We start from the raw sequence: 26,091 nt of genomic DNA, 5'->3' as shown, positions 1-26,091 counted from the left end.
AAACTTCTCTGTCCATACATCCCAAGACCATCTAGCTGTTTGGGTTATTGCATGCAGGGTTATTGGGGCTCTTTGTGACTGATCTACCCTGAATGTCACATTGATGATGATCTGCTTCTATCACTGCTTGTTTGTCCCTACAACCACACCCTCCCTCCTCCACCTCTCTCTCTCTATCTCTCCACACCCCCCCACACACACACCTTAAACCAGCTTATATTTCAACTCTTTCTTGGACTCGAACTCAAGTTCTGTCGAAGGGTCATGAGGACTCGAAACGTCAACTCTTTTCTTCTCCGCCGATGCTGCCAGACCTGCTGAGTTTTTCCAGGTAATTCTGTTTTTGACAAAGCTGTTGAGTCTATCATCAGCAGTTGACCTAGCTGGTTCAGCTTTAATAAGCAAATCTGCTACAGAAGATTGTTGAGTTCTGTCTTTTCAGGCAAGTGATCCGAGTTACTGTTTCCAATACCTCACCTATCTCAACAAAGCATGATGGCAAGCATGGGTTCAGATCTTATTCGGCAGGCAGCAGTTACAGCAAATGCTCATTAATTATATAGGAGTAGATAGGTATGACTGCTTTACTACAATCCTGTTGACCACGGCATGACTATACACCTTACGCCATTTTCATTAGTTTGAGGTGTAGTGCATTAGCACTACATGCATGCCTCTCTGTAAACTAATCATAAGATTTGAAACTTGAATACGTGAGTGCACCTAGGTAACATGTTTCACCATCTATCATCTACAGTTTTAGTCTCACCATCTACAGAGCTAAGGGGCTTACACATGATTACATGGAACTAGTCAGCTACCTTGATTTAAGTCTAATGACACTCACAGGCCTCCTCTTATCCTAGATCTGCATGAGAAGTACTTTTTAAAAAAGAAATGTGTCCACTGTGAGGTTAGAGTTCGAATGCTAAGTGACATATTTATGTAAGCTACAGCCTTCCCTCTCTGCAAACATGCTCCCCTTTGTGCCTCAATCTACCTCACAGTCTAGCATTTTGCTTTCAATATTTTATGTATTTAAATTTGAAAATAAAGGGTTAATTTACAACAAAAACTGAAACAGAGAGGATCAAGAAATAATTAAAATACTATATTACTGCTCACCTTACCTTCCTCAAAACTATCAAGTAAACTATCAAAGTCAAGTTTGGCATATTTTGCTGTTGCATCCATAATTGAGTGATCCTCCTATCTTACAGCAATAATTCTACTTGCATTTACAAGGGAATTGCAAAAATATCATGTAGACTGTAAAGACTAACAGTGAAAAAGTTTCCATATAATCCATACTTCTCTGAAAATGGGTGAGCACAGCTACAGAGAATTAATATTTTAGCTAGCCAACTATTTATCTAGCAATGTACTACAACAACTTTTACCAGATGGCGAGTATCAGACCAAGTACACGGAACCTTTACAAAACTTAGCTATTTTTGCAGATACTTTCCTCCTATCTCCTTAATCAAAGTCTCATTGGGGCCTGCATCTTCAGTTTTTATTAGAGTCATAGTTCTTGACTATTCATTTTCAAAACGAGGAAACAAAAAATATCAAACAGAATCAGGTCAAAAGAAAAGAGAACAGAGGAGTGGATGTTTTACAATTAGTGCAAATCCAAAGTTGAGATTCTGAACATCAGCACAACTTATGTAAAGAAAACAAATTGTTCCAGTTAGTTTTAAGAGCCCTGCTTAGTGATGAGTTTACCAATCGTCCATTTTTTGTAGCTGCTTAATTTGCCAAATACTGTTAATTCCATCAACACAGGAACCTTTTCTGCACACATCAATAAGACAATACTTTTCTCTCAATACAAATACAGGAGATAGTGGATATAAACATCAATTCTGTGATTTTGAGATAAATACAAAAGACATAACTTTGGCAAAACAAAACAAGGGGTTTCCTATCTGCTCTACCTCTATGCCAAGTAACACATGGTGGGTCTATCACCAAATCATTAGGCTCACTAACTCCACATACAGAACCTAGTGCCAACAAGAGTAACAGCCCAAACCAAAGCTTTAGCTCACTAACAAACATAGGTTCAAATGAGTTGGATATTAACTTGCTTAACAAGACTAAATCCCAAGAACGAATTAGCTGAACAAAAATACAATTTAAGAATTAGAAGGTGCAAGATTGAAATGCCCTCATTGATGGAGGAAACAAATGAATTCTGCTTCTCTCCTCCCCTGAAAATTGGGATTCTCAAATGGTTATTGGTTTCCAGAGTCTGCCAGCCGTTCGATAACTTATCCAAGCAGCAGAATAGCTGTAACACGCTTGGTGCCTCTATGTTATTCAAATGTACTTTCTACATACTTCAGAAAGGTGTGCTTAACCAAAAAGGAAGTTTCAATAATCTACTTTTTAGGCTTGATGGAAAGCCAGAGATTTTTTTAGCCCTTAACACTAGTAAAATAGAAATATCTCAGACTACAGTCCTAATCCCAGTATGATGGACATCGCATAGAGAAGTTCTATGACTATTTTTCCTAAATTGCTCGCAACAGTCTTATTTACATTGTTGAACCACGTGTGAAACTTGTTTAAAATTAAACTTAACCTACTGTGGTTAGCAGTGTTTTCAGTGCTGCCAATAAAAAATCTTAAGCTGTCGCTCAGATGGTCTTGTATATAAATGGGAAAGACACCTAAGTCAAGTGTAAGAAAGCTCTTAAAAATGCATGCCCAGAGTTTCTAATTCTTTCTTATCCCCAGCCAGAAATGACTTTTCTGTGTATTCTTTTGAAAAGAAAGATATAATTTTATATAGCATCTGTCAAATCCCTGCAATATACAAGTAAAAGGCAGTTACTACTATTCAAGTGATGCATTACGGGAGCTTAGATAATCCAGTTCCATCATTGTATACAATGAAGCTGTAGCATGCATTATAAACACATGCAGTCACAATCTAGCTAGAAAAGCATGTTTAGAGCAAGTCAGCAATGTTATACAAATAACGGAATAGGGTTTTTGTTATTTCATTTAAGATTCAATTTTCGTTTTAAATGTTAAACCAAGGCACAGTGTGCAGGGCACAATCAAGTTTGAAAAGAATAAAAGTGGAGGGACATCAACCTATGCTCAAGTTTTAGAAGCTTAAAAATTAAAGAATGAGGCAGGGAAAGGGCTTCATAATTTTAAAGTCCTGGGAAAGAATAATTTACAATAGGAGCATGATGGAAAAAACGTAGAGTGTATAGGAGGCTCAAAGGGAAAACGTTCAAAGGAGCATATCAGAGATTCAGACAGACCAAGTAGCATTCTTCTTTTTGTAACACAGCAATGGAAGAAAGGTGTTCAAAGGGCCTAACCAGATAAGAGTATTTGAATATTAGACAAAGTACCTTAAGTTAAGTACCTAAGTTAAGAGATATTGAGGTCAAATGAAATGTCTAGCTTCTTGGAGGCATGAGACACATCAGGTAGGAGATGACAGGAAGCTAAGGTCAGTGATAGGTGTGGAAGCATTACCATCGCCGAATCCCCAAGCATCAACATCCTAGACTGGCAGCTACAACAGTAGATCAGAAGCTGAGAATTCTGCAGTGAGTAACTCACCTCCTGACTCCCAGAAGCCTGTCCACCATCTACAAGGCACAGCTCAGGAGTGTGATGGAATCCCCTCCATTTGCCTGGATGAGTGTAGTTCCGACAACACTCAAGAGGTTTGACACAAGCCAGAAAAAGGTAGCCCACTTGATCGCCACCCTATCCACTACATTAAACATTCATTCCCTCCACCACCAACATACAGTGGCAGCAATGTGTACCATACACTAGATGCACTCCAGTAACTAAGCAAGGATCCTTTGACAATGCCTTCCAAACCCGTGACCTTTACCTCCTCAGAGGACAAGGGCAGCAGATGCATGGGAGCACTATCACCTGCAAGTTTCGCTCCAAGCCACATATCATCTAGACTTGGATATATTGCCATTCCTTCACTTTCTCTGGGTCAAATTCCTCGAACTCCCTTCCTAACAGCATTGTGGATGTACCTACAGCACATGGACTGCAGCGGTTCAAGGCGGCAGCTCTCTACCACCTTCTCAAAGGCAATTATGGATGAGCAGCAAATGCTGGCATTGCCAGTGACACTCACATCCCATGAAAGAATAAAATACAAGGTCCAACCATGCAGCATGAACTATACTCAAATTACTAATAAACATCCTGAGGTACTACAAAAAAAAAATCATTGCTCCACTGATGAACATGGAGAACACCACTTATATTTTCAACCATTATACTGTGAGGCAACATGAAGAAATTGCTTGGTGTAGAGCAGAATCAACTGCAAGTATGGAGAGTATTGGGTGATGAGTGAAAGGAGTCATTCCCATGAAGATAAAGCAAAGTGCAAGGTTCTGGAAAACCCAAGAGTTGCTGAAAGGACAGAGTGCAGGCCAGCTATAATAGAGGTTTAAGAACAAAGTGATGGAAGGTATAAATGACAGGGTTAAGCAGCACTTACACCGCAATAACCTGCTCACTGACGGGCAGTTTGGGTACCAGCAGAGTCACTCAGCTCCTGGCCTCATTACAGGCTTGGTCCAAACATGGCCGAAGAGCTGAACTCAAGGGGTGAGGTCAGTGATTACTTGACATCAAAGTAGCAGTTGACCAAGTGTGGCATCAAGGAGCCAAAGCAAAACTGAAGTCAATGGGAATAGGGGGAAAACTTTCCACGATATAGATGGGTTGATGGAGTGTGCAGTAAAGTGGCAGATGGATTTTAACATAGAGAAGTGTGAAGTCATACATTTAGGGAGGTCAAACAGTTACATGGATTACAAAATAAATGGGAATATACTAAGAGGGGTAGATGAAGTGAGAGATCTTGGTGTACAAGTACACAGGTCCCTGAAGGCAGCAATTCAAGTAGACAAGGTTGTAAAGAAGTCATATGGAATGCTCTCCTTTATTGGCAGAGGTATAGAATATAAGAGTAAGGATATAATGTTGGAATTGTACAAAACACTGGTGAGGCCACAACTGGAGTATTGTGTGCAGTTCTGGTCACCACATTACAGGATGTAATAGCTCTGGAGAGAGTGCAGAGGAAGTTTACAAGAATGTTGCCAGGGTTAGAAAAGTGTAGCTACGATGAGAGATTGAATAGGTTGGGGCTATTTTCCTTAGAACAAAGAAGGCTGAGAGGTGACTTGATTGAGGTGTACAAAATTTTGAGGGGAATAGATAGAGTGGACAGGATAAAATTGTTTCCCTTGATGGAGAATTCTAGAACCGGGGGACATAGATTCAAGATGAGTGGCAGAAGGTGTTGGGGGGACATGAGGAAGAACTTTTTTACGCAGAGGGTAGTGAGTGTCAAGAATTCACTGCCCAAGTTGGTGGTAGAGGCAGAAACTTTAAACTCTTTTAAAAAGTACCTGGATCTGCACCTGAAGTGCTGTAAGCTGCAGGCTATGGGCCAGGTGCAGGAAGGTGAGATTAGAAAGGGCACCTGGGTGTCCTCGGGCTGCAATGGACAAGATGGGCCTTCTGTGCAGTAACTTTTCTATGGTGCTATGGCTGGAGTTATACCTATCACAAAGGAAGCTGGTTATGGCTATTGGAAGTCAATCATCTTAGTCCCAGGACATCAGGCAGGAGTTCCTCAGGGTAGTGTCCTAGGCCTAACCATCTTCAGCTGCTTCATCAATGACCTTCCCTCCATCATTAGGACAGGAGTGAGAATGTACAATCATCAGCAAACAATGTTCGGTACCATTTGTGATTCCTCAGATATGAAGCAGCCCAAGTCCACATGCAGCAAGATCTGGACAACATTCAGGCCATGGATGATAAGTGGCAAGTAACATCTGCGACACACAAATGCCAGGCAATAATCATCTCCAACAAGTGAGAATCTAACCATCTCCCTTGATATTCAATGATATTACCATTGCTGCATCCACCCACTAACAACATACTGGGAGTTACACTGACCAGAAACTAAACTGGACCAGCCATATAAATAATGTGGCTACAAGAACAGGTCAGAGGCTAGGAATTCTGCAGCGAGTAACTCACTCCTGACTCCCCAAAACTTGTCCACCATATACAAGTCAGGAATGTGATGGAATACTCTCGAATTGTCTGGATGAGTACATCTCCAACAACACTCAAAACTTGACACCATCTAGGACAAAGTAGCCCATTTGACTGGCACCCCATCCACCACCTTAAACATTCACTCCATCACCACAGTGACAGCAGCGTGTACCATCTACAAGATGCACTGCAGAAACTCACCAAGGTTCCTTCAAGAACACCTTCCATCAATTAACTAAATCGTATTCAACTCAATAAATAAACAAATTCCATTTTATTCGGTACAGAAATACTAACTGTGATCATATCAATAAAGATAAAATAAGGTAGGCTTCTTGCAGCTTGAAAACTCAAAAGATTATATGCAAAAAAGTTGGAGAACAAAAGAGGCTGACCAGATATTGAGTTTTTCCACGTTGTTCATAATCAGACCATCAAAGAACAATACAAATATCCTCTTATTTTGATTGCCAGTGTTAAAGTGACTAACACATTCAAAAATGCTCCAGTAGAATTACAGAATTTTTGTATCCAAGCATGACAAATCAAAATGCAGTGTTAGTCAAAAACTCAGTGATACACACTTTTTCCCAACTCAGGTTATTGAGATGAGATGCTGTTTAGCTGATCAGTGAAAAACAAATTGGAGAGAATATTAACATTGCATTGCAAAACATTTTAAAAATTCATTCATGGAATGTGGACGTTGTGGGCTCCATCAGCATTTATTGCCTATCCTAAATTGCCCTCAAGACGACAGTTCACCACCACCTTTTCAACAGTCCATGTGGTGTATGTACACCCACAGTGCTGTTCGAGAGGGAGTTCCAGATTTTTGACCCAGCAACAGTGAGGGAACGGAGGTATATTGCCAAATTATTCATAATGCAAGTGCTGTACAACATACTTCTAAAAATTGCAAAATATTACTGATGCAATTGTTTATTGCTATGTGCATCTATGTAGGGAAAAGTCACTCACAATGTTGCTAAAACACAACAAAAGAAAACACACTCTTGGTGTCTTCTTTCAACTACAGGAAAACCCACATGGGCAAAAACCACCATACAGTGAGTGACTTTATGATAGAGACACTACCACACAGAAGCAGGCCCATGTGGCCTATCAAGTCCATACTGACTCACTGCACAGCAATCCAATCAGTTTCAATTCCCCAGCCCTTTCCATTGCCCTGCAAATTTATTTCTCTCAAGTGCCTATCCAATTTCTCTTTGAAAATGTTCATCTTTGTTTCCACCACCCTTTTAGGCAGCAAGTTCCAGGTCAGTACCACTTGCTGCCATAAAACATTCTTCCTCACATCTTCTTGTATCTCTTGCCCAAAACCTTAAATCTGGGTCCCCGAGTACTTGTACCATCAGCTAATGGGAACATCTTTTCTTTTTTTACATTATCTAACTCTGTAGTAATCTTGTATATTGCTATCAATTTCCACTCAATCTCCTTTGCTCCAAGGAGAACAACCCCTGCCTTTCTAACCTAACCTTGTATATAAAATGCCTCATCCCTGAAACCATTCTGGTAAATTTCCTCTGCATCCTCTCAAGGACCATACATCCTTCCTAATCAATCTATACAAGGCAATGCAATCTACCCCTCTTAATTTGACGTTGATTCATTCAGATTTACCTGTATTCAAGTCTATGTGACCACTAAATTGTTACCTTACTGCCCAAAGGAATTTAACGTCAAATAACCAGAACTAATTAACTTCAAAATAAGTGCAGGTGACATTATAAAATTACTCATTGCACAGTGATTGACATGGCTCAATTCAAGTAACTGACCAATTCAACTTGAGCAAGACTTTTGAATTATGATGAGCAGACTATAACCGATAAACAATTTCTCTACGGAAATCTTACAAACATACATACAAATTAGGAGGAGTAGGCTGCTCAACTCCTCAAACATGTTCCATCATTTGATAAGATCATGGTTGATCTGATTGTGGAGCTTCAACTAAATCTCGATTTCTCTTTAATTCAGCAACATTTTCATCAAAACTCTGCAGACCCTCCTGAGATCATTTTATTAAGCTTCTGGTTTCCACAAAATGAAACTTACTTCAAGTTCAACTCTTCAAAATCACTTAAGTGACTGTAATCTGCTGTGGGAAGCCCAATGCAAAACAAGAGTCAATGGTTCCCCTGGGAATCAAATAACATTCATAAAGCACCCTACTTTTGCTCATAATTTCCATCATTTAAACATTCTGATCAGATTACATAGTTGTAATCTCTCACTAATAGAAACAACAGATACATCTCCTAATGCTTATGAACCCATCTTGTACATTTCAATTTATAGTTAGTACGTAATGGTAATGAACTGGCATTAAATTTAGTTATATCTGTTCTCATTACACAGGACTCACAAAGTTACTTTTCTCATTATCAATAATCCAGGTCTGGGATAAGACATATATTTCTATCTGGAAGCATAAGCAAAAAGTGAATCATAATCAGGATATGAGGTCTATTTTCAGTTTACAGCTTACAAGCAACCACGTATATTATAAAATTAGCATAACTTGTTTAATTTTTTTTAAAAAGCACAAGCCATACTGGAGCTCCTCTACCAGAACAATGCAACATGTCTGACCTATAATGGGCAATCGCTTTTCAGTCCTTGCAAAGGATGAATATTTTCTTGGTACCAGTTCTGTGCTATACTGGCTAATTCTTACCAACAGCAGACATTGCAGACGTAAAATGCCTTTAAAGGGGTGTGCCATCACTCTACAGGTTCTCTCAACATCAACCTAGCCCCCAGATTTGCCCAACTCTTACTGACTGCTGACCAGCAGCCATCATAGTCAGCAACATACCAGTCATGTAGGCTGCCTGTCCTCTCATAAGCCAACGATTAATTTACAAAAATAAAAGCAAAAAAACTGCGGATGCTGGAAATCCAAAACAAAAACAAAAATACCTGGAAAAACTCAGCAAGTCTGACAACATCTGCGGAGAGGAACACAGTTAACGTGTCGAGTCCGTATGACTCTTCAACAGAACTAAGGAAAAATAGAAAAGAGGTGAAATAGAAGCTTGGGGGGGGGCAGGTAGAGCTGGATAGAGGGCCAGTGATAGGTGGAGATAACCAAAAGATGTCATAGACAAAAGGACAAAGAGGTGTTGAAGCTGGTGATGTTATCTAAGAAATGTGATAATAAAGGTACAGATAGCCCTAGTGGAGGTGGGGTGGGGGGGAAGGGATCAAAATAGTCTAAAAGGTAGAGATAAAACAATGGATGGAAATACATTTTAAAATAATGGAAATAGGTGGGAAAAGAAAAATCTATATAAATTATTGGAAAAAAGGGAGATTGGAAAGGAGGTGGGGATGGAGGAGAGAGTTCATAATCTAAAATTGTTGAAATCAAATTTCAGTCTGGAAGGCTGTAAAGTGCCTAGTCGGAAGATGAGGTGCTATTCCTCCAGTTTGCGTTGAGCTTCACTGGAACAATGCAGCAGGCCAAGGACGGACATGTGGGCATGAGAGCAGGGTGGAGTGTTGAAATGCCAAGCGACAGGGAGGTCCGGGTCATGCTTGCGGAAAGACCGAAGGTGTTCCGCAAAGTGGTCACCCACTCTGCGTTTGGTCTCCCAATGTCGAGGAAACCACAATGGGAGCAGCGAATGCAGTAGACTAAATTGAGGGAAGTGCAAGTGAAATGCTGCTTCACTTGAAAGGAGTGTTTGGGCCCTTGGACGGTGAGGAGAGGGGAAGTAAAGGGGCAGATGTTGCACCTTCTGCGGTTGCATGGGAGGGGGTTGAGGTGTATGGGGTGATGGAGGAATAGACCAGGGTGTCCTGGAGGGAACGATCCCTGCAGAATGCTGCCGGGGGAGGGGGGTGAAGGGAAGATGTGTTAGGTGGTGGCATCATGCTGGAGTTGGCAGAAATGGTGGAGGATGATCCTTTGAATGCAGAGGCTGGTGGGGTGATAAGTGAGGACAAGGGGGACCCTATCATGGTTCTGGAAGGGAGAGGAAGGTGTGTGGGTGGACGCGCGGGAGATGGGCCGGACACGGTTGAGGGTCCTTTCAACCACCGTGGGTGGAAAACCTCGGTTAAGGAAGAAGGAAGACATGTCAGAGGAACTGTTTTTGAAAGTGGCATCATCAGAATAGATTTGACGGAGTCGGAGAAACTGAGAGAATGGGATGGAGATCTTACAGGAAGCGGGGTGTGAGGAGCTGTAGTCGAGGTAGCTGTGGGAGTCAGTAGCCTTGTAATGAATATCGGTGGACAGTCTAGCAACAGAAATTGAGACAGAGAGATCAAGGAAGGGAAGGGAAGTGTCAGAGATGGACCATGTGAAAATGATGGAGGGGTGGAAATTGGAAGCAAAGTTAGTAAATTTTTCCAGGTCCAGACGAGAGCATGAAGCAGCACCGAAGTAATCATTGATGTACCGGAGAAAGAGTTGTGGGAGGGGGCCAGAGTAGGACTGGAACAAGGAATGTTCCACATACCCCATGAAGAGACAGGCATAACTGGGGCCCAAGCGGGTACCCATAACCATACCTTTTATTTGAAGGAAGTGAGAGGAGTTTAAGGAGAAATTGTTCAGCGTGAGAACAAGTTCAGCCAGACGGAGGAGAATAATGGTGGATGGAGATTGTTCGGGCCTCTTTACAAAGTTCAACATTAAACACTAATCTGTCAACAATAAATTTTTTGCCATTTTGATCCAATGATAAACTGTTATTTTGTTACCATGAATTGTTTAATTTATTCCCATTCTCTTCCAATGCTGCTCCCGCTGTACATGCCACATCCGCCCACTTATCCTCTACTTCCGGACAACATGAGCCAACCATTCTATCTGAATTATCAGCACATACAAAACTAGAAGTTTTGACAGAGAAATGTCTCAATGTATTTGAATTGCGAAGCAACATACCCAGAAATAATTTGAATGGGAACGCATTAGGTACCCAGTCAGAGACAGAAGAAAACCCAGAGAGAAGAGAGGAAAAGCAAGTGGTGGGAAGAAACTGCAGAATTGATTCTTTTCAAGAGAAAGAGTTGTCAAAAGCAGAACCTAAACAGCATCAGAAACAAAAGATGGCTTGGAGTACGGGCGGGAGAAAACGGGCTCTGTTATTTCTATGTGTACAACACGCTTGGACAGAAATATGTAGGGAGAGACTGAAAACAGTGGGCCGTAGAATTAGTCTCTGGGAAAAACACTGGTCCTTTACTTGGACAAAGGAAGAGGGCAAACTGAAGTAAGCAAGAGTAGCTATTCCAAACCTGCTGCAGTGCTAGAGTGAGGTTGGGAATGTTGACAGTGCCCAGAGCCAAGAGACATGTTGAATAGTGCTGCTGTAAGGACAAGTATGATGCTCCAACTGGTGATACCACTGAATGTGGTTCCACCAGTGTAACTTTCATTAAAGAATTGGATAAATACTTGGAGAAAATTTGCCAGGATGTGGGGAAAGAGCTAGGGACTGGGACTAACTGGGTTGCTCTTTGAAAGACCTGATGCAAAGTCAATAGGCCGAAGTCTTCCTTTTGTACGTATTACTGTGCTGAAACAGTGAGAGCCCCAGTAGTGACTGCTCTGATGAATACAGCACTGCTTTTTCTGCAGCACTAAAAGTGTAGGTACCATTCAGCATAACCTATTTACACAAAGCTGGATTTTCAGCAATAATTTCAATTAAAAAGTATAATTAGGTTGAACATTGGCCATGATGTGCACATATTGTTGAAGATGCTGCCAGGTCTTGACAGAAGTTTTGTTGAACACCAGCAACAAGTTTCACATTAACTAAGTACAACAAATGTTTCATTTGTGTAACTAATTTACATAGAAAAAAATACTTACATGCAAGGGCTTCATGAAATTTTTGTAACACTGAAGTGGGGTCTCAGAAGCAAAAAGGTTGAGAACCCCTGGTTTAGATCATATGTAGTTAGGCTTCATATTGGATAGCTTAGTGAACACCCATAAGGGAAAGAAATTATGAATTCAAAGCACAAGTGCCCAAAATTTTAAAGTTATTAAGTTGTGTATTGAAAAAGCCTATTTGCTCATCTCCACGAGAACACAGCTCGAGTTTTAGATGGGAAACCTCTTCAAATCAGCCTTTTAGTTTATGAATGACACTAATCTCCACCTTGCAATGTTCATTCATATTAAAAATAACATTGATCAGCTCATGAGGTCAACATGTCATTTAAAAAGCTGCATTTTTTAATAATAAGGTACAGAAAGAAAAATACCATTGCATTGCAACAGATATCATTCCGAACAAAACGAGCAACCAACACTAAGTGTAACCAATTAATTTCTGTGTAGTACATGTGTTTTTTAATTCAACAGTTTTTTTGCCAGGCATTGACCCTTTTCATGCTTACAAAATGAGAACTGAATTTGTGGTGGCAATCTGCTTTTCAGCAAACTAAACTACTGTATGGCCGTGAAAGTCAAACTACATTAAGAACCTCTAAGCAATAAGAGGTTCTTGGAGTTGGAACAAAGTTAGTCATTTAGAGCACAGAAGGCCATTCAGCCCAATGGGACCGTACCAGTTCCCGTGAGCAATCCAGTCAGTACCACTCCCTCACTCATTACCCACAGCTCTGCAAGTTTATTTCTTCTATGTGCTCATCCAACTTCCTTTTAAAATCATTGATTGTTTCTAATCCACCACCCTCCTGTTGCAGCAAGTTCCAGGTTATTATCACTCACTGGATGAAAAACTTCCTCCTCACATTCCCCTTGAATCTCTTATCCTTAAATGTGAACCTAGCCCTTGTACAACCAGCTACCATAAATCACAGGCGATAAGTCAGCCTGATGTATAAGACAACCCCATTTTACCAACCCCAAAAATCATGTTTTTACATGTACCCAGCACATAAATTGACTCCCTTTTCAGCCATGACATGCTATACTCAGATTAGTAGGCAGCCTCAATTTTTCACCCCTCAAATGCAAGCTTTACTTACCAGTACCTTATAACTGGATGCAAGGGATCAAGCAGGCAATATGGGCTGTGTTGTGAAAATGCATGGGAGTTTAAGACACACCCACTCTGTGTCAGATGCCAATGACATTTCAAAATGGCAACCAACCACAAATATGCCAGTGTTCACTTTTATACCCAGCATATTACTCAACCATCCTGTCTTTGGTAGTGTTTTGAGGCTTCAAAGATCGCCTTATACGTCAACATCTACAGGAATGGGAACAGTTTTTCCTTGTCCACATTGGCTAAGCCTACCACAACATTGTAAACCTCCATTAAATCCACCCTCAATCTCCTCTGCTCCAAGAAGAACAACTCCACACTTTCCAACCTCACCTTGTAACTAAACCCCTTGCCCATAACTAAACCCCTTGCCCATCCCTAGGAACACTCTGGTAAATCTCCTTTGCATCCTCTAAAGACCTTTACATCTTTCCTAAAGTGTGATGACCAGGACTGGATGCAAACTCCTCTGCTTTTGTACTCAATACCTCTAATTATGAAGCTCAAGACCCCACACACTTTGCTAACCACTCTCTCAATATATCCTGCCCCTTTCAAAGATCGATGCACATACACCCCCAGATCCCTCTGTTCCTGCACATTCTTCAGAACTGTGCCATTGGGTTTATATTGCCTCTACCTATCTCTTCTGCCAATATGCATCACCTCACACTTCTCTGCATTAAATTCCATCTGCCATTTGCCTGCCCATTTTGCTGCTCTATGTCTTGTTGCAGGCAACATGTATCATCCCTCAGTGTTTGCTACTCCTTGTCGCCTTTTGCAAACAGGCAATTAAAACACTCATTAGCTTGTATTAACAATTTGCAATTACATAGATGATCACTCATGCAGACTAAGATGGCCAAAAGATTACAAGGGGATTTATATTGGCCCCAGGAGTAACTGCAACAGACCACATAGCTCTGAAACTGAACAAGAAAGGCAGCTGATGTGAAGCTAAAAGTCATTCTCAATACCTGGACACACATAGGGCAGAATTTTACGACAGCGGGGTTTTACGTTCCTGCTTTTGTCAATGACATTTATAACGGTCCGCCGCATTTGATGGCCCCGTCCCCGCCGAAACGGGGCAGTAAAGTTCATACACGTACAAGTTTAAACCGGGAATAAAAGCAGAAATTGCTAGAAAACTCAGGCCTGACAACATTTGTGGAAAGAGAAACAGAGTTAACGTTTCAAGTCTGTATGACCCCTGCTTCATACCCAGCTCTGAAGAAAGGTCATACGGACTCAAAATGTTAACTCTGTTTCTCTCTCCACAGATGCTGTCAGACCTGCTGAGTTCTTTCAGCATTTTCTGTTTTTATTTCAGATTTCCAGCATCCACAGTATTTTGCTTTTATCTTGAAGTTTAAACCTGGTATCCTTTTACAATGCCTGAGCAACATCTTTGTAAGGAACCTGCAACCAGAGAAGTGAGCTTATACCAACACAAGCAAGGTTATTCCAGAATGTTTACTGTACCAGAACAAGCATCATAATATAAATGGGATTTTAAGTTAGTGCTGATACATTGCACGTAACTACAAGCTTTGAGACTCAGTGATACTCTCAAGCCCCTCCTCCTCACTCCCCTCTCCTACCCCTAACCACCACCCCTCATAAAAAAACAAGAAAAGCTTAGCCTTGAAATTAACACATCCAATTTTGGAAACTGCAGTAAAATCATGAGCCATTAGTTGCACATTGGCTGAACAACATTTTGGACTACCATATCACATTGAAAAATCATTCTCTAAATGCTAGAGGATTGCAGTGCTAGCAGGGCACTTCCAAACTTCATTAAGTAACACCAGCTAGAGAGTAAAAGTACCGCCTGTTTTCTCCAACTTTAGGCTCAATACCAGAAATTCAAATATTCTGACTGCATCCACTAGGAAATAGACCACGCTGCCCAAACTAGTTACGTTTGGGACTCACATCCAAAGAGGTGTGGAGGTTAATTCTGGAACTGGATTTGTTAGGACAGCATCTTAACTTACTGTATCACCCACTTATCCCATTTCAACTACTCTCAAACTATTTATTTATATAAGTTTTTGATCACTTCTAGATTGTTAATTATTTTTGAAGTAGCTCTATTAGGTCCGTAAACCTTACTGAGATAACCAAAGAAAGTATATAGCACTTTCAGGACCACTGGACATCTCAAAGCAATGTACAGCCAATGAAATATTTTTGAAATGTAGGCTGTGTTGTAATGCAGGAAACACAACAAGCAAATTGCACAAAGCAAGATCCCACAAACAATGTGATATTTGTGATGCTGACTGGCAAGGTCACTGGGGAAAACTCCACTCCACTTTTTGAAACAGTGCCCTGGATCTTTTACATCAACCCAAAAGAGCAGATGAGTCCTGGGTCTCATCTAGAAAACGGCACATCTGGGAATGCAGCGCTGGAGTGGGATTTGATCCCACAATCTTATGACTCAAGAGGCCACACTACCACCAGCTTGGCCACAGCTAAAACTACACATGAAAACCTGAATTCATTAAAATAATTAAGCCATCTTAGTCAATCTTTGTGGCATTGCACACAGAGTCAAAACTAGGTGTGAACAAATTCATGATGCAAAAGTTGGCACAAAAGATGTGGTGCAGATGTAAGATAGATATAAAAATATGAACAAAGTTATACAAATAAATTAGGAGCATGTGCTCTTGTAATTATTAGTTTTGCCTCTACATCACTCCCTTTCTCTTCACATACCAAATAAAACGGTTATAATTGAACTGCGGAAGCAACAGTACATAAGCAATGAACAAGAATACATTACACATGTAAAGCTGATCATTTTTTATAACACAGTCTCAGAGAAGGCATTGCATCAACAACTTGTAGAGATAAAGTCACTGTGGGAGAATTTCAGGTGTTTTCCCCCATAATTCTTGACTTGCAGTCACTGAAGTCAATTTAACTTTTGAACATAACACACAAAATTCTAGAATAATTTTAAACCTAGAAGTAGTACACATGCACTCGAAAGCTTTCAAACTCAACATGAATTGTAGGGTACTGGTGGCATTTTTCTACAGAAAATCAGTAAAGCATTTCAAGACTACTCTTGGAAAAGCTCAAAACATCTTAATTAGTACAGGCACATTGATTAGTTTGAAGGCTTGGAAGACAATTACCATTGCAAAATTCTGATGTTTCACCAATGAATAAATTTTGCTAAATTTCTACAACATTGCATACAATAAATCCAGAGAACTTCCACAAAACAAAGCTTTTATAGAGTAATTGTGCATGCTAAACATTTGTTATGTTTTTCCACAATGTCACAATTCAAGGATAAGAACCAATGTGCTGTTTATATATACATTTTATATATACAAACAAAAAACATATATATAGGCATACATATTTCCCCAGATTACAACCATGCACCAATGCATCTCAGGTTCTTTTCCCACCTATCCTGACTATCATTACAGCCTTCACTCATTCCACCCCTCCGCTGTCAAACGTTCTCTTCACCCAAACCACCAGCTTGAGCTTCTGTCATGTCAGTTTTCAATTACTCAACAGCAAAACTGTGCTTTATATTATTGTCTCAAGCATTTCACACATAAACATCAGCTGTTCATTCACTTGGCAAAAAAAATCAGGTTACAGAATTTGCACAATTAATCTGTACGTCATAAGAAAATTTACTAATTCCTTCATAAAAGCAAGAATACAAAATCCTGGTTGAATCCCTTGGAGTTAGTATGAATCCTGTCTTAACAGGTTTAAGGCAACACTAATACTAACAAAAGCATGGTAGTAAAAAGCAGGCATAATTAAGTAACTTAGAGATAACTTATATCTAATAGGTGTAATGACAATAGGACTGTGGGATACTTAGAATATAAAAATATCTAACTTGTTATGTAGCCAATAACCTAAGTTCTGAAACAACTCTATGGCTTACAAGAAAGGTCTTTTCATGAAGTGCTTTGCCACAACTACAGAAGAATGGCATTTCATGTAAGCTATTGCCAGGGTTTTACAAAAGAGCACAAGAGCAGTCCACCAGTAACCACTGAATCCAGCTTGTCTGGAATGCTTATGAGATACACATTTGTTTTCTATTTTTGTTATCAGCGGAGCTCACAAGAAAAATCAACTATTTCACAAAACACTTTTCTACCACATTCAAAACCCATTTCACAGATCAATAGGGAAATTGACATGTAAATTTTTATTCTATTTCATTTTCACTCCATTGTCTTCACCATCATTAACCAATCAACCATAAACAACCAGGAGAACAAAGTCTTTTAATGTTCTCCACCTCAGAAAAAAGTTCAGAGGATAGCAGACAACTCCAAGACAGCCCTGACCCACAATTCAAACACATGAAAAGCTATATGAACATTTTGGTGTTAAAATGGTGAATTCAGTCTGAAATATTCCTTTTACTAGAAGTTAGTACAAAAACTATTAAAGCAAATACAATTCTGAATCCGTATGTGCTTCTCTTCTCCAGCTCTTTGGCAGATGGCTCCAAAAGAAATCAGACACTGCAAGAAATACGTAGATCATGAACTACCAAATTCTGCCAGGCTAAGTTACTATATTCATATCACACCAGTAGTGAGAACAATCTAATAGACTCAAAGATAAACACTGAGGGCATCAGAGTCAAACACCTAATGGCTTATGACAACTTTAAAATTTTCTCCTCCACATGCACACAGTAAGATTGATTCTCCATTTTGTAAACCCTTAACGTGCTCTAAATATCAGAATCAACCTTTGCCCCTTTAAAAAGGGAACTGCACTGTCACAAATGCCAACTGCTAAAAAGGGTATAATTGTACAGTCATATTACATGTCAGCAAGTTTCAGAAAGCATAATGATGGGCATAGCCACCTGGCTAGGTGTTGCCACTAAGCATGTGAAATATTTGTTTAGTTTCATTTTTAATCTTTTCCTACTGCTGGTTCAGGTCACAATCCAGCAATCTCTACAGATTGAGAACGTACTGAGTTCCAAAGGTGCTGGAGTTTAAAAATGTCCTTCAGCAACTGTGGAACTACTCTCTAAATTACTTGTTATGCTCCCCTCAAAGTAAAGATAAGCCCTACCTTCATTTGCAAGAATAATCCCAATCAATTTGCAGGAGGCCTACCACACCAATGCACAAGTCTACCAGATGACATGCAATGTTGACTATAGAACTTAAGTCTGACAACAATCACTAGCATATAACAACTAAATTTGGGGTAATTGTGTGTGTGTGTACATCATGCAATATTACCCAATTTAAGGTTACAGAGCAGAAGAGGGACCTAGATGTCTGATGTAGCTCAGTGGTCACACTATCGCCTGATTCAGAGCATGTGGGTTCAACTCTCGCTTCAGAGACCTGAGCACAAGGTCACAGCCCCATCTACCCTCTCAGGTGTACACAAAAGATCCCAGTGCACTATTCAAAGAGTAGGAACATTCACATTGGTTTACTGGCAACTATTTATCTCTCAACTAACAAAGCTAATAAAAAAGATTGCCTGGTATGATCACATTGCTGGTTGTGGGGGCCTTGCTGCCAACAAATTCAACAGACCAATTACCACCTCATCAGCCTACTCTCAATTATCAAAGTGATAGAGGGTCATTAACAGTGCTATCAAGCAGCAATTGCTCACCAATAACCTACTCACTGATGCCGAGTTTGGGTTCTGCCAGGACCACTTAACCCTTGACCTCACTAAAGACCATAGTCCAAACATGGATGAAAGAGCCAAACTCCAGAAGTGAGGTGAGGGGACTGCCTTTGACTGTGTGTCACATTAACAAATGCTAAGAAAACAGAAGTGAAAGGCAATTGGATGGGCAGGAAGAAATCTTCACTATTTGGCCAAGTCATACCTAGCACAAAAGAAGATGATTGTGATGGTTGGAGGCCAATCATCTGAGTCCCAGGGCATTGCCCTGAGGAATTCCTGCAGCAATGTCCAAGGCCAACCATCTTTAGCTGCTTCATCAATGATCTTCCTTCAATCCAACAGTGTTCAGTTCCATGCTTGCATGCAGCAGGACCTGAACAATTGTCAGGCTCGGACTGATAAGTGGCAAATAATGTTCGTACCACATAAGTGGCAAGCAATGAGCATCTCCAACAAGAGAGAGTCTAACCATCCCTGCTTGACATTACCACTGTCAAATCTCGGGCCACTGACCAGAAACCTAACTGGATCAGCTACATAAATGTTGTGACTACAAGTGCAGGTAGGAGGCTGGGTAAACTGTATTAAGTAACTCACCTCCTGACATCTCAAAGCTTTTCCACCATCCATGATGCACAAGTCAGGGGTTTAATGGATTACTCTCCACTTCCCTGAATGAATGCAGCTCCAAAAACACTCAAGGAGTTCCACACCATTCAGAACAAAGTGCCCGTTTTGCTGGTGCCCCATCCACCACCAGCGCATCATGGCCGCAGTGTGTATCATCTACAAGATGCACTGCAGCAACTCACCAAGGCTTCTTCAACAGTGCTTCCCAAAACCACAATCTCTACTGCCAAGGACAAGGACAGCAAACAGGAACACCACCATCTGCAAGTTCCCCTCCAAGTCTCTTGCTAACCTGTCTTGGAAATTTTTTGCTCTCCCTTCATAGCCACTGGTAAAAATCCTGCAACTCCCTACCTAATAACAAGGTAAATATCTTCCCTCACACACTGCAAATTTTCAAGACAACAGTACACCACCACCTTCTCAAGGGCAACTCGGCATGGGCAATAAATGCTAGCCTTGCCCACATGCTGTGAATTAATTTTTTTTTTAAATTCACTACTGCATTTCCTACATTAGTGACTACACAACATAAGAACTTTGTCAGCTGTAAAGCACTTTAGGACATCCTTAGGTCATGAAAGGCACTATATAAATCTAAGTTCTTTCTTTTATTGGAAAAACATTGAAATTCTACAACCAATACCACAAGGCTGCAGGGAAATCAAAGAATGTCAAGATGTATTGTTTAAACAGTTTCATAAAGAAGCAACTGGAAATACAATACTCAATGCAGTTATATATATGCTCGTCCCTTCACGTAACAGGAAACAATGAACCAGAAGAAGGCCCAGAGGAGGACACCCATCATGATACCTTATCATCAAACATTTGGGCATCAAGATGGGTTCAAGTACTACGACTTTTTCACTGAAATTTAGTCTCATGAATGAGGTATTTAAAATATGAATAGATCATATTCAGTCAGACAAGTTACTTGCACTGGATGAAAATAGGAGAACTAGAGAACACACCAACAAAGTGTTAGATTGGATGTCAGAAAGTATTGCTTTCTGCAGACTCATCAACCTAATCATCAAATAGATGGCCAACATATAGCTATAGATTCAGGTCAGCCCTTCAAAAAGGAAGCTGCACAAGTTCCTTTGTCAGGCAATGTGAAATTTTATGAATTGTGGGTGAGTCACTGTAGAACCCCTTTTCAAGGGGTTCTCCCGTTCCTCCCCAAAACTGGCCATGGTGTTTTTTATTTTACCTCTCCCAGGATTGGCATGGAGGCTGTGCCATGTCTGGATAGGACGGGCTTAATGAACCAGTTGTTCTTTTTGTGTTTTTTATATAAAAATATATATTCATCCAAATCAGATCAACATTCTGCAATTGCTGCTGCTTTATTCAACACTACCTTTTGTTATTTATTGGTAAAATAATTATTTTTGGTCCAATCCCATTTTAACTTTTCACAAAATTAACACAGAAAAGCATTATACAAAAAATAAAACCATCAGTGGGGCAATTCTGATGTAAAATTTCTTTTTAAGACTTTGAGAATTAGAACGTTTCATTTAGAAATCAGAACATTTATTTTACAATTCAAAAACAAAACTTTTTCTACAATAGAAATCCATTCCACTGAAATTTTAATTCATGTTTTATGAGTAATGTGACATTTGCCTAATCTCTCAAAACAGCTATACTTCATGGATATGGGGTGCAGATACTTTTTTGTTGGATGGCAGAGAAGAAAAAGGAAATATCATGTAAAGGCAATACAACTGATCAACTTGGTTGCCAAGGGCCAGAATTTCAAGTGGCGTCTAACTAAAGAGCACTCTCACCAATGTTCTAAAATATTGCTCCACATAAAGATGAGGTGCAAATCTGTTCGCACAATTTTACCTCCCAACTTAAAATCATATCACTGTGATCAGTTGCAGAGTGGATGAATAACAACTTTCCACAGCAAGAGGACAAATCCCTGCAGAATCAATAGTTCCATAAAAAATTATGGGCTCTACAGTTTTGTGTTCAACCCTACTACAAATTGAACATTAACATGAAAGTATGCCATTTTGCTCCCAATTACAATTTGGTGTAGTGACCCACAGAGGAAATAGAGTGACCTTCTCCTCCAGCTATCCACTGAAAATAGATAGAATCACTATAGAAAATGAGCCAGTTTGGAAAAAATAATGTACTCACTGAGGGTGAAGCAAAAGAAATTATTCAAAACCTAATCCTTGTTTCTGGCCCATTGCCAACAGACTGACATCGAAAATATTCCCCCACATCACTTTGGTTCGTGCAGGAGAATCACACATCAATCCACTGACTGAAGAAATCCCCAAAGTTACAAGAGTTGCATTCAAACACTAGTACAACTTATCAGAGCTAGCTGCTAAAGTTCCTCATGAGCTACTGTAAAATGTATACTGTAATCCATTAAAGCAATCAATGACAAAGCACTGTGCCTGAATAACATCAGAATCTTATTAAGGAAACACTTACTTTCAAAATCCCTTTAAAAAAAAAGTTTGATTAGGCTATGCAATCAGACTACATTAGATACTACACTTTAGAAATTTTGACAATTGTTGTAATGTACACAGATTACAATGCACACCAAATGGTAAATTCACATACATAACACACTGTACTCTGAAATAGAAACACATCCTTGAATTGAGATACATTAAAAGACTCCAAACTTAATCTCCCACTACTGGCTTTCTCTCAATTCCTTGATGCTTTTTCTTTGCAAGTGTCTCAGTTGTGCATTGCCCTATGTAAATACCAATAAAAATTATTATAGGGTGGATTCTGCATTACAATTACATAAGTGGAAACAAAGAAGTTCAAATGTTAAACCACAATAGATTCATGTGACACCTTATACATAAGAGATGTCACAAAATGCTTTATATACAACTAATTACTTCACACACTACAACAAATGCACTGACTGTTAAGTGCAAAATGATTACTATATTTATCTACATAACAAGATTCAACCAACAGAAATGGGATAAATTATCAATTAATTTTCTTTTTGTCGTTACACCAGATGCATATTGCCAGTTTAGTATTTCATCCAAAAGAAGACACCTCCAACAATGCAGCACGCACTCAGCACTGCACTGAAATGTAAACCTAGAACTCGTGCTCTGATCCTATAGTAGAACATGAACCCACAACAATTTGCCTTGGAAGCAAAAGCGCGTACTACAGAACCACACTGACACACAAAAGCAGAGTGCTCATATCTGAACATGATATTTTAACAACTTGCATTTATATAGTGGCTTTAACATAGTAAAGCATCCCATATTCCTTTCACCATACAGATAAAATTTGCAGCAAGTCTTATTCCTCATCTGTCCAATGAATGTTAAAATGGCCTCAATAGATGGCAGCAATCTATGGCTGAATTGCATGACTTGAAATGAAAACTATTGCACCATGTAATGTGAACTGTTGTGGTAGAAATGTGAAGCATATTAACATCTCCCAGCATAGGTATATTGTGGATTCTAAGTCATTAATGTATGCAAGACAAGTTACACCACATTATTTGCAATATTTACTATAGGCTGCTGCACTGCTGTTCCATTTCAATATTAATCACTCAAGAGTACCATTTTTCATTTCATTTCATCCATATTCTACTTCTCTGGTCACTCCAATCATGAAGGCAAAAAAACAAAATTCGATTTGGTTCAATAACAAACAAGAACTTCTTGTGTGCAATATGTGAAATATTAGCTTTTGAGTTTCATAAGATTTTAGATTAAGGGTCAGTGATAAGATGTGTATAAATCTGTATTTTCAGAGAGAGCTGTGTATGGAGGGGTTGGGGTGGGGGCACAATATTGAACAAGTTTACAGAGTACTTTTTAATTCAAAATAAGAATAACTGTCTTATTGCTAGGTCTGAACCAAGCACAGCTTTATTAACCATTTTGTTTTGCTTCATTTTTCACACTTAAGTCTTAAAAGTTTTTTCCAAATTCAAGCAAATTCCCAATTTATATTTATAATCCAGTTAATTATAAATATACTGCATGAAACATATGAAGTAGCAAATGTTTTCCCAAGGCCTAATATGCCAAATTTGTAGAATACTTTCTCCTCCAGTAGATCTGAGAAGCATGACAAAATGCATGTGGTATGGCTATTTCCAAATCATTCATTAAAGTTATAACAGGAAAGTATTAACGAAAATTACTCCTGAATTTTCTGTTGTTTTCATTTACAAAACTGTATCACCAGTAGTTCTGCCTCAAGATATTCAACTTAGTTATGCAAATATATTGCATACGATGTAGAATCATTGTGAAAATAGGCAAAATTGATTAACCAAAATATCAATACACAAATATAACAACCACTGCCACAGTGGAAAAACTCAGTTATACAAACTCATATTTGAATATTGCATCGTGAATGTACAATTTGCATTTCATCTACAGCACACACTGGGTATAATCAATCAGTTTTCCTAACATGCATAATGGACACCCATGTCCACAAAGTTGCAACTGTGAGATTCCAAGAACAAAGGTTTCAGTACTTTTCTTACGCCAAATTAAAAAAAAACACATCAAACTGCAGTTAATTCTAATCAAGTGAAAATTCATAAGCTACATTACAGGCTATTTCAAATTGTAGCAGTGCACAAGATCAGTGCGTCTTGTAATTTTAAACTGATGCACAATGACATCACCACCATAAACTGCTTGTTACAGTATTCCTCTTGCATGTTACTGTATTCCTTCCTTCTGTAAAACTGCTAAACTAGAAACAAGGCCAACTGTATCAGCAAGATCAGCAAAATGGCAAGTCGCTAGATCCATTCAAATCAAACAAAAAATAACCTCAGGTGACTCCTAGGCCATTAGGAGTGACAATATTAACAGTACAATGTCATTGTGGGTTCGTTCTTAACTGTATCTATGAAGTCTACTGCCCATTTCACTAGATAGCAGCATCACTTGTACAGTAAACTAAAAATTAGACTACTGAATCCCTGAGTGATTTACAATAGCAGCACAGTAAAGCAATTGCCCTCATCCCTGCAAAGTGATTATCTTTAATTATACGCAAGGTCGTGCAAAAATATTGAATGCAAAACCGTGCCTACAAAATTTGTTTAAGCGATATTGAGCATTTTGGCCAAAGGCACATAATTAACTTCATCCATTCCAATCTAGGCCAAGACCTAATCGCACTCTGCACAGTACGTATGCACCCCCACCACCACCACCCCCTGCAGAGGCTACGCATGGCAGCTCTAATTCTGCACAATAGGTATTTCAGTACCACAATGCAATGTATATAATGACATTACACATTTAACCTATAACGCCTGGGCCCCACGTTTTGTTACTAATTTTTAAATATAAAAGGAACTCACCCAACATTTCTATGCAGTCACTTACGAATTACCCAATTTAACTGCACTCGAGCACTGAAACTGATCAGAATCGTTAAAATTGTGTAATCCCCCCAATTTCTGCAAGAGTGACGGCCAGGTCTCCCCTCCCTTATCTGAAAAATTAAATGAGGCACTGCATGGATTTCTTTGCACTTCTCCATTCAAACCTTGATTTAGTGAGACGCAATTTTCCAAACCTCCTCCACCCCCACCCCCGCCAGAAAAAAAATGGATACATGTCAAGTCCAAGTCGAATCCGTCTTCCTGGTATCTCCTCTTGTTCCGGCTGACAAGTTCTTTGATTCTCGAAGCCATGCCTGTGTGGATCCTGGCTGAAGAGGAGGTGGTGATGGTGCTGGATGTGGAAATGGGTTTCTTCTTGGCTTGCTGTCACAACAGGGGCCTAAACACACCGACAGCCAGCTCCACACACACACTCCTCTCTCTCGCTCGCTGCCGCTCGCCTTTCCCCCGTTAATATTCTCCGCAGGGGGGTATCTCCGGCTTTTCTAGATCACCATCGAAAAAGGAGGGTGGGGGGTGGCGGCGGCGGCAGCAGCGGCCGGCGGAGGGGGGGTTGTAGAGAGGGGGGTAATAATCCAAGGGGGTGGGGGGGGGGGGGAAAAGTGAAACCGGTTGCGGGAGGTCGGGGTAAGGGGGGGGGGGGGGGGTTGGCCGCCACATTCACCGCCTCTCGCTGCGATTTTTCCTCCTCCACGATCGCCTCCACCACCGCCGCCGCCGCCGTTACCGTCGGTCGGGGGGGGGGGGAGGAGGCAGGGAAACGGAGGAAGGAAAATAAAATCCCTCAGCCTTGGTTCAAAAAGAGGAATTAGAAGAAAACCAATAACAGGACGATTCCTTTTCCTTCCCCCCCTTGTCAATAAATTAGGCGTTTAAAAAAATTACATCCGTCAGCCGCTCCTTGATCTCCGTCAGAAATAATAATCCATCCAACAGGCTCCGGGGATCCGGATCCGCTCCGTATTAAAAAATTATAAGCATTTAAAAAAAAGTCAGCAGGAAGCCGAGCTCCCCCCACCTCCTCTTCTCGCTTCACACACAAACACACACTTGCTCCTCTCTTTTTCCTTTCTTTCCTTTCTCTTTCTCGGCCGATCGCTCTGGCTCTGGCCCCGGCCCCGGCCACGGCCACGGCTCCGGCTCCGGCTCCAACTCCAACTCCAACTTCGGGCCACGGCTCCTCGACTCCAGCTCCTTCCCCCCCCACCCCCCCCAAAAGAAAAGCTGCTGCCTGCGACCGCCCGGACTCTC

The 26,091-nt window shown here is 40.2% G+C and overlaps 1 protein-coding gene across 1 annotated transcript in view; it reads right to left on the bottom strand.

Moving 5' to 3' along the window:
- ptenb (phosphatase and tensin homolog B) overlaps positions 1-25,411 on the bottom strand; it is a 166,933-nt gene extending 141,522 nt beyond the window's left edge. The window contains exon 1 of the mRNA XM_041209711.1: positions 25,053-25,411. Within this exon, the coding sequence (XP_041065645.1) occupies positions 25,053-25,131 (79 nt within the window). The 5' untranslated portion in view covers positions 25,132-25,411. The remainder of the gene's footprint in view (positions 1-25,052) is intronic.
- Between the last annotated feature and the right edge of the window lie 680 nt (positions 25,412-26,091).

This window comes from Carcharodon carcharias, chromosome 17 (assembly GCF_017639515.1).
Source record: "Carcharodon carcharias isolate sCarCar2 chromosome 17, sCarCar2.pri, whole genome shotgun sequence".
Taxonomy (NCBI): Eukaryota; Metazoa; Chordata; class Chondrichthyes; order Lamniformes; family Lamnidae; genus Carcharodon; species Carcharodon carcharias.
The sequence above is the reverse complement of the archived record's forward strand: the minus strand, read 5'-3'. Positions and strand labels throughout refer to the sequence as shown.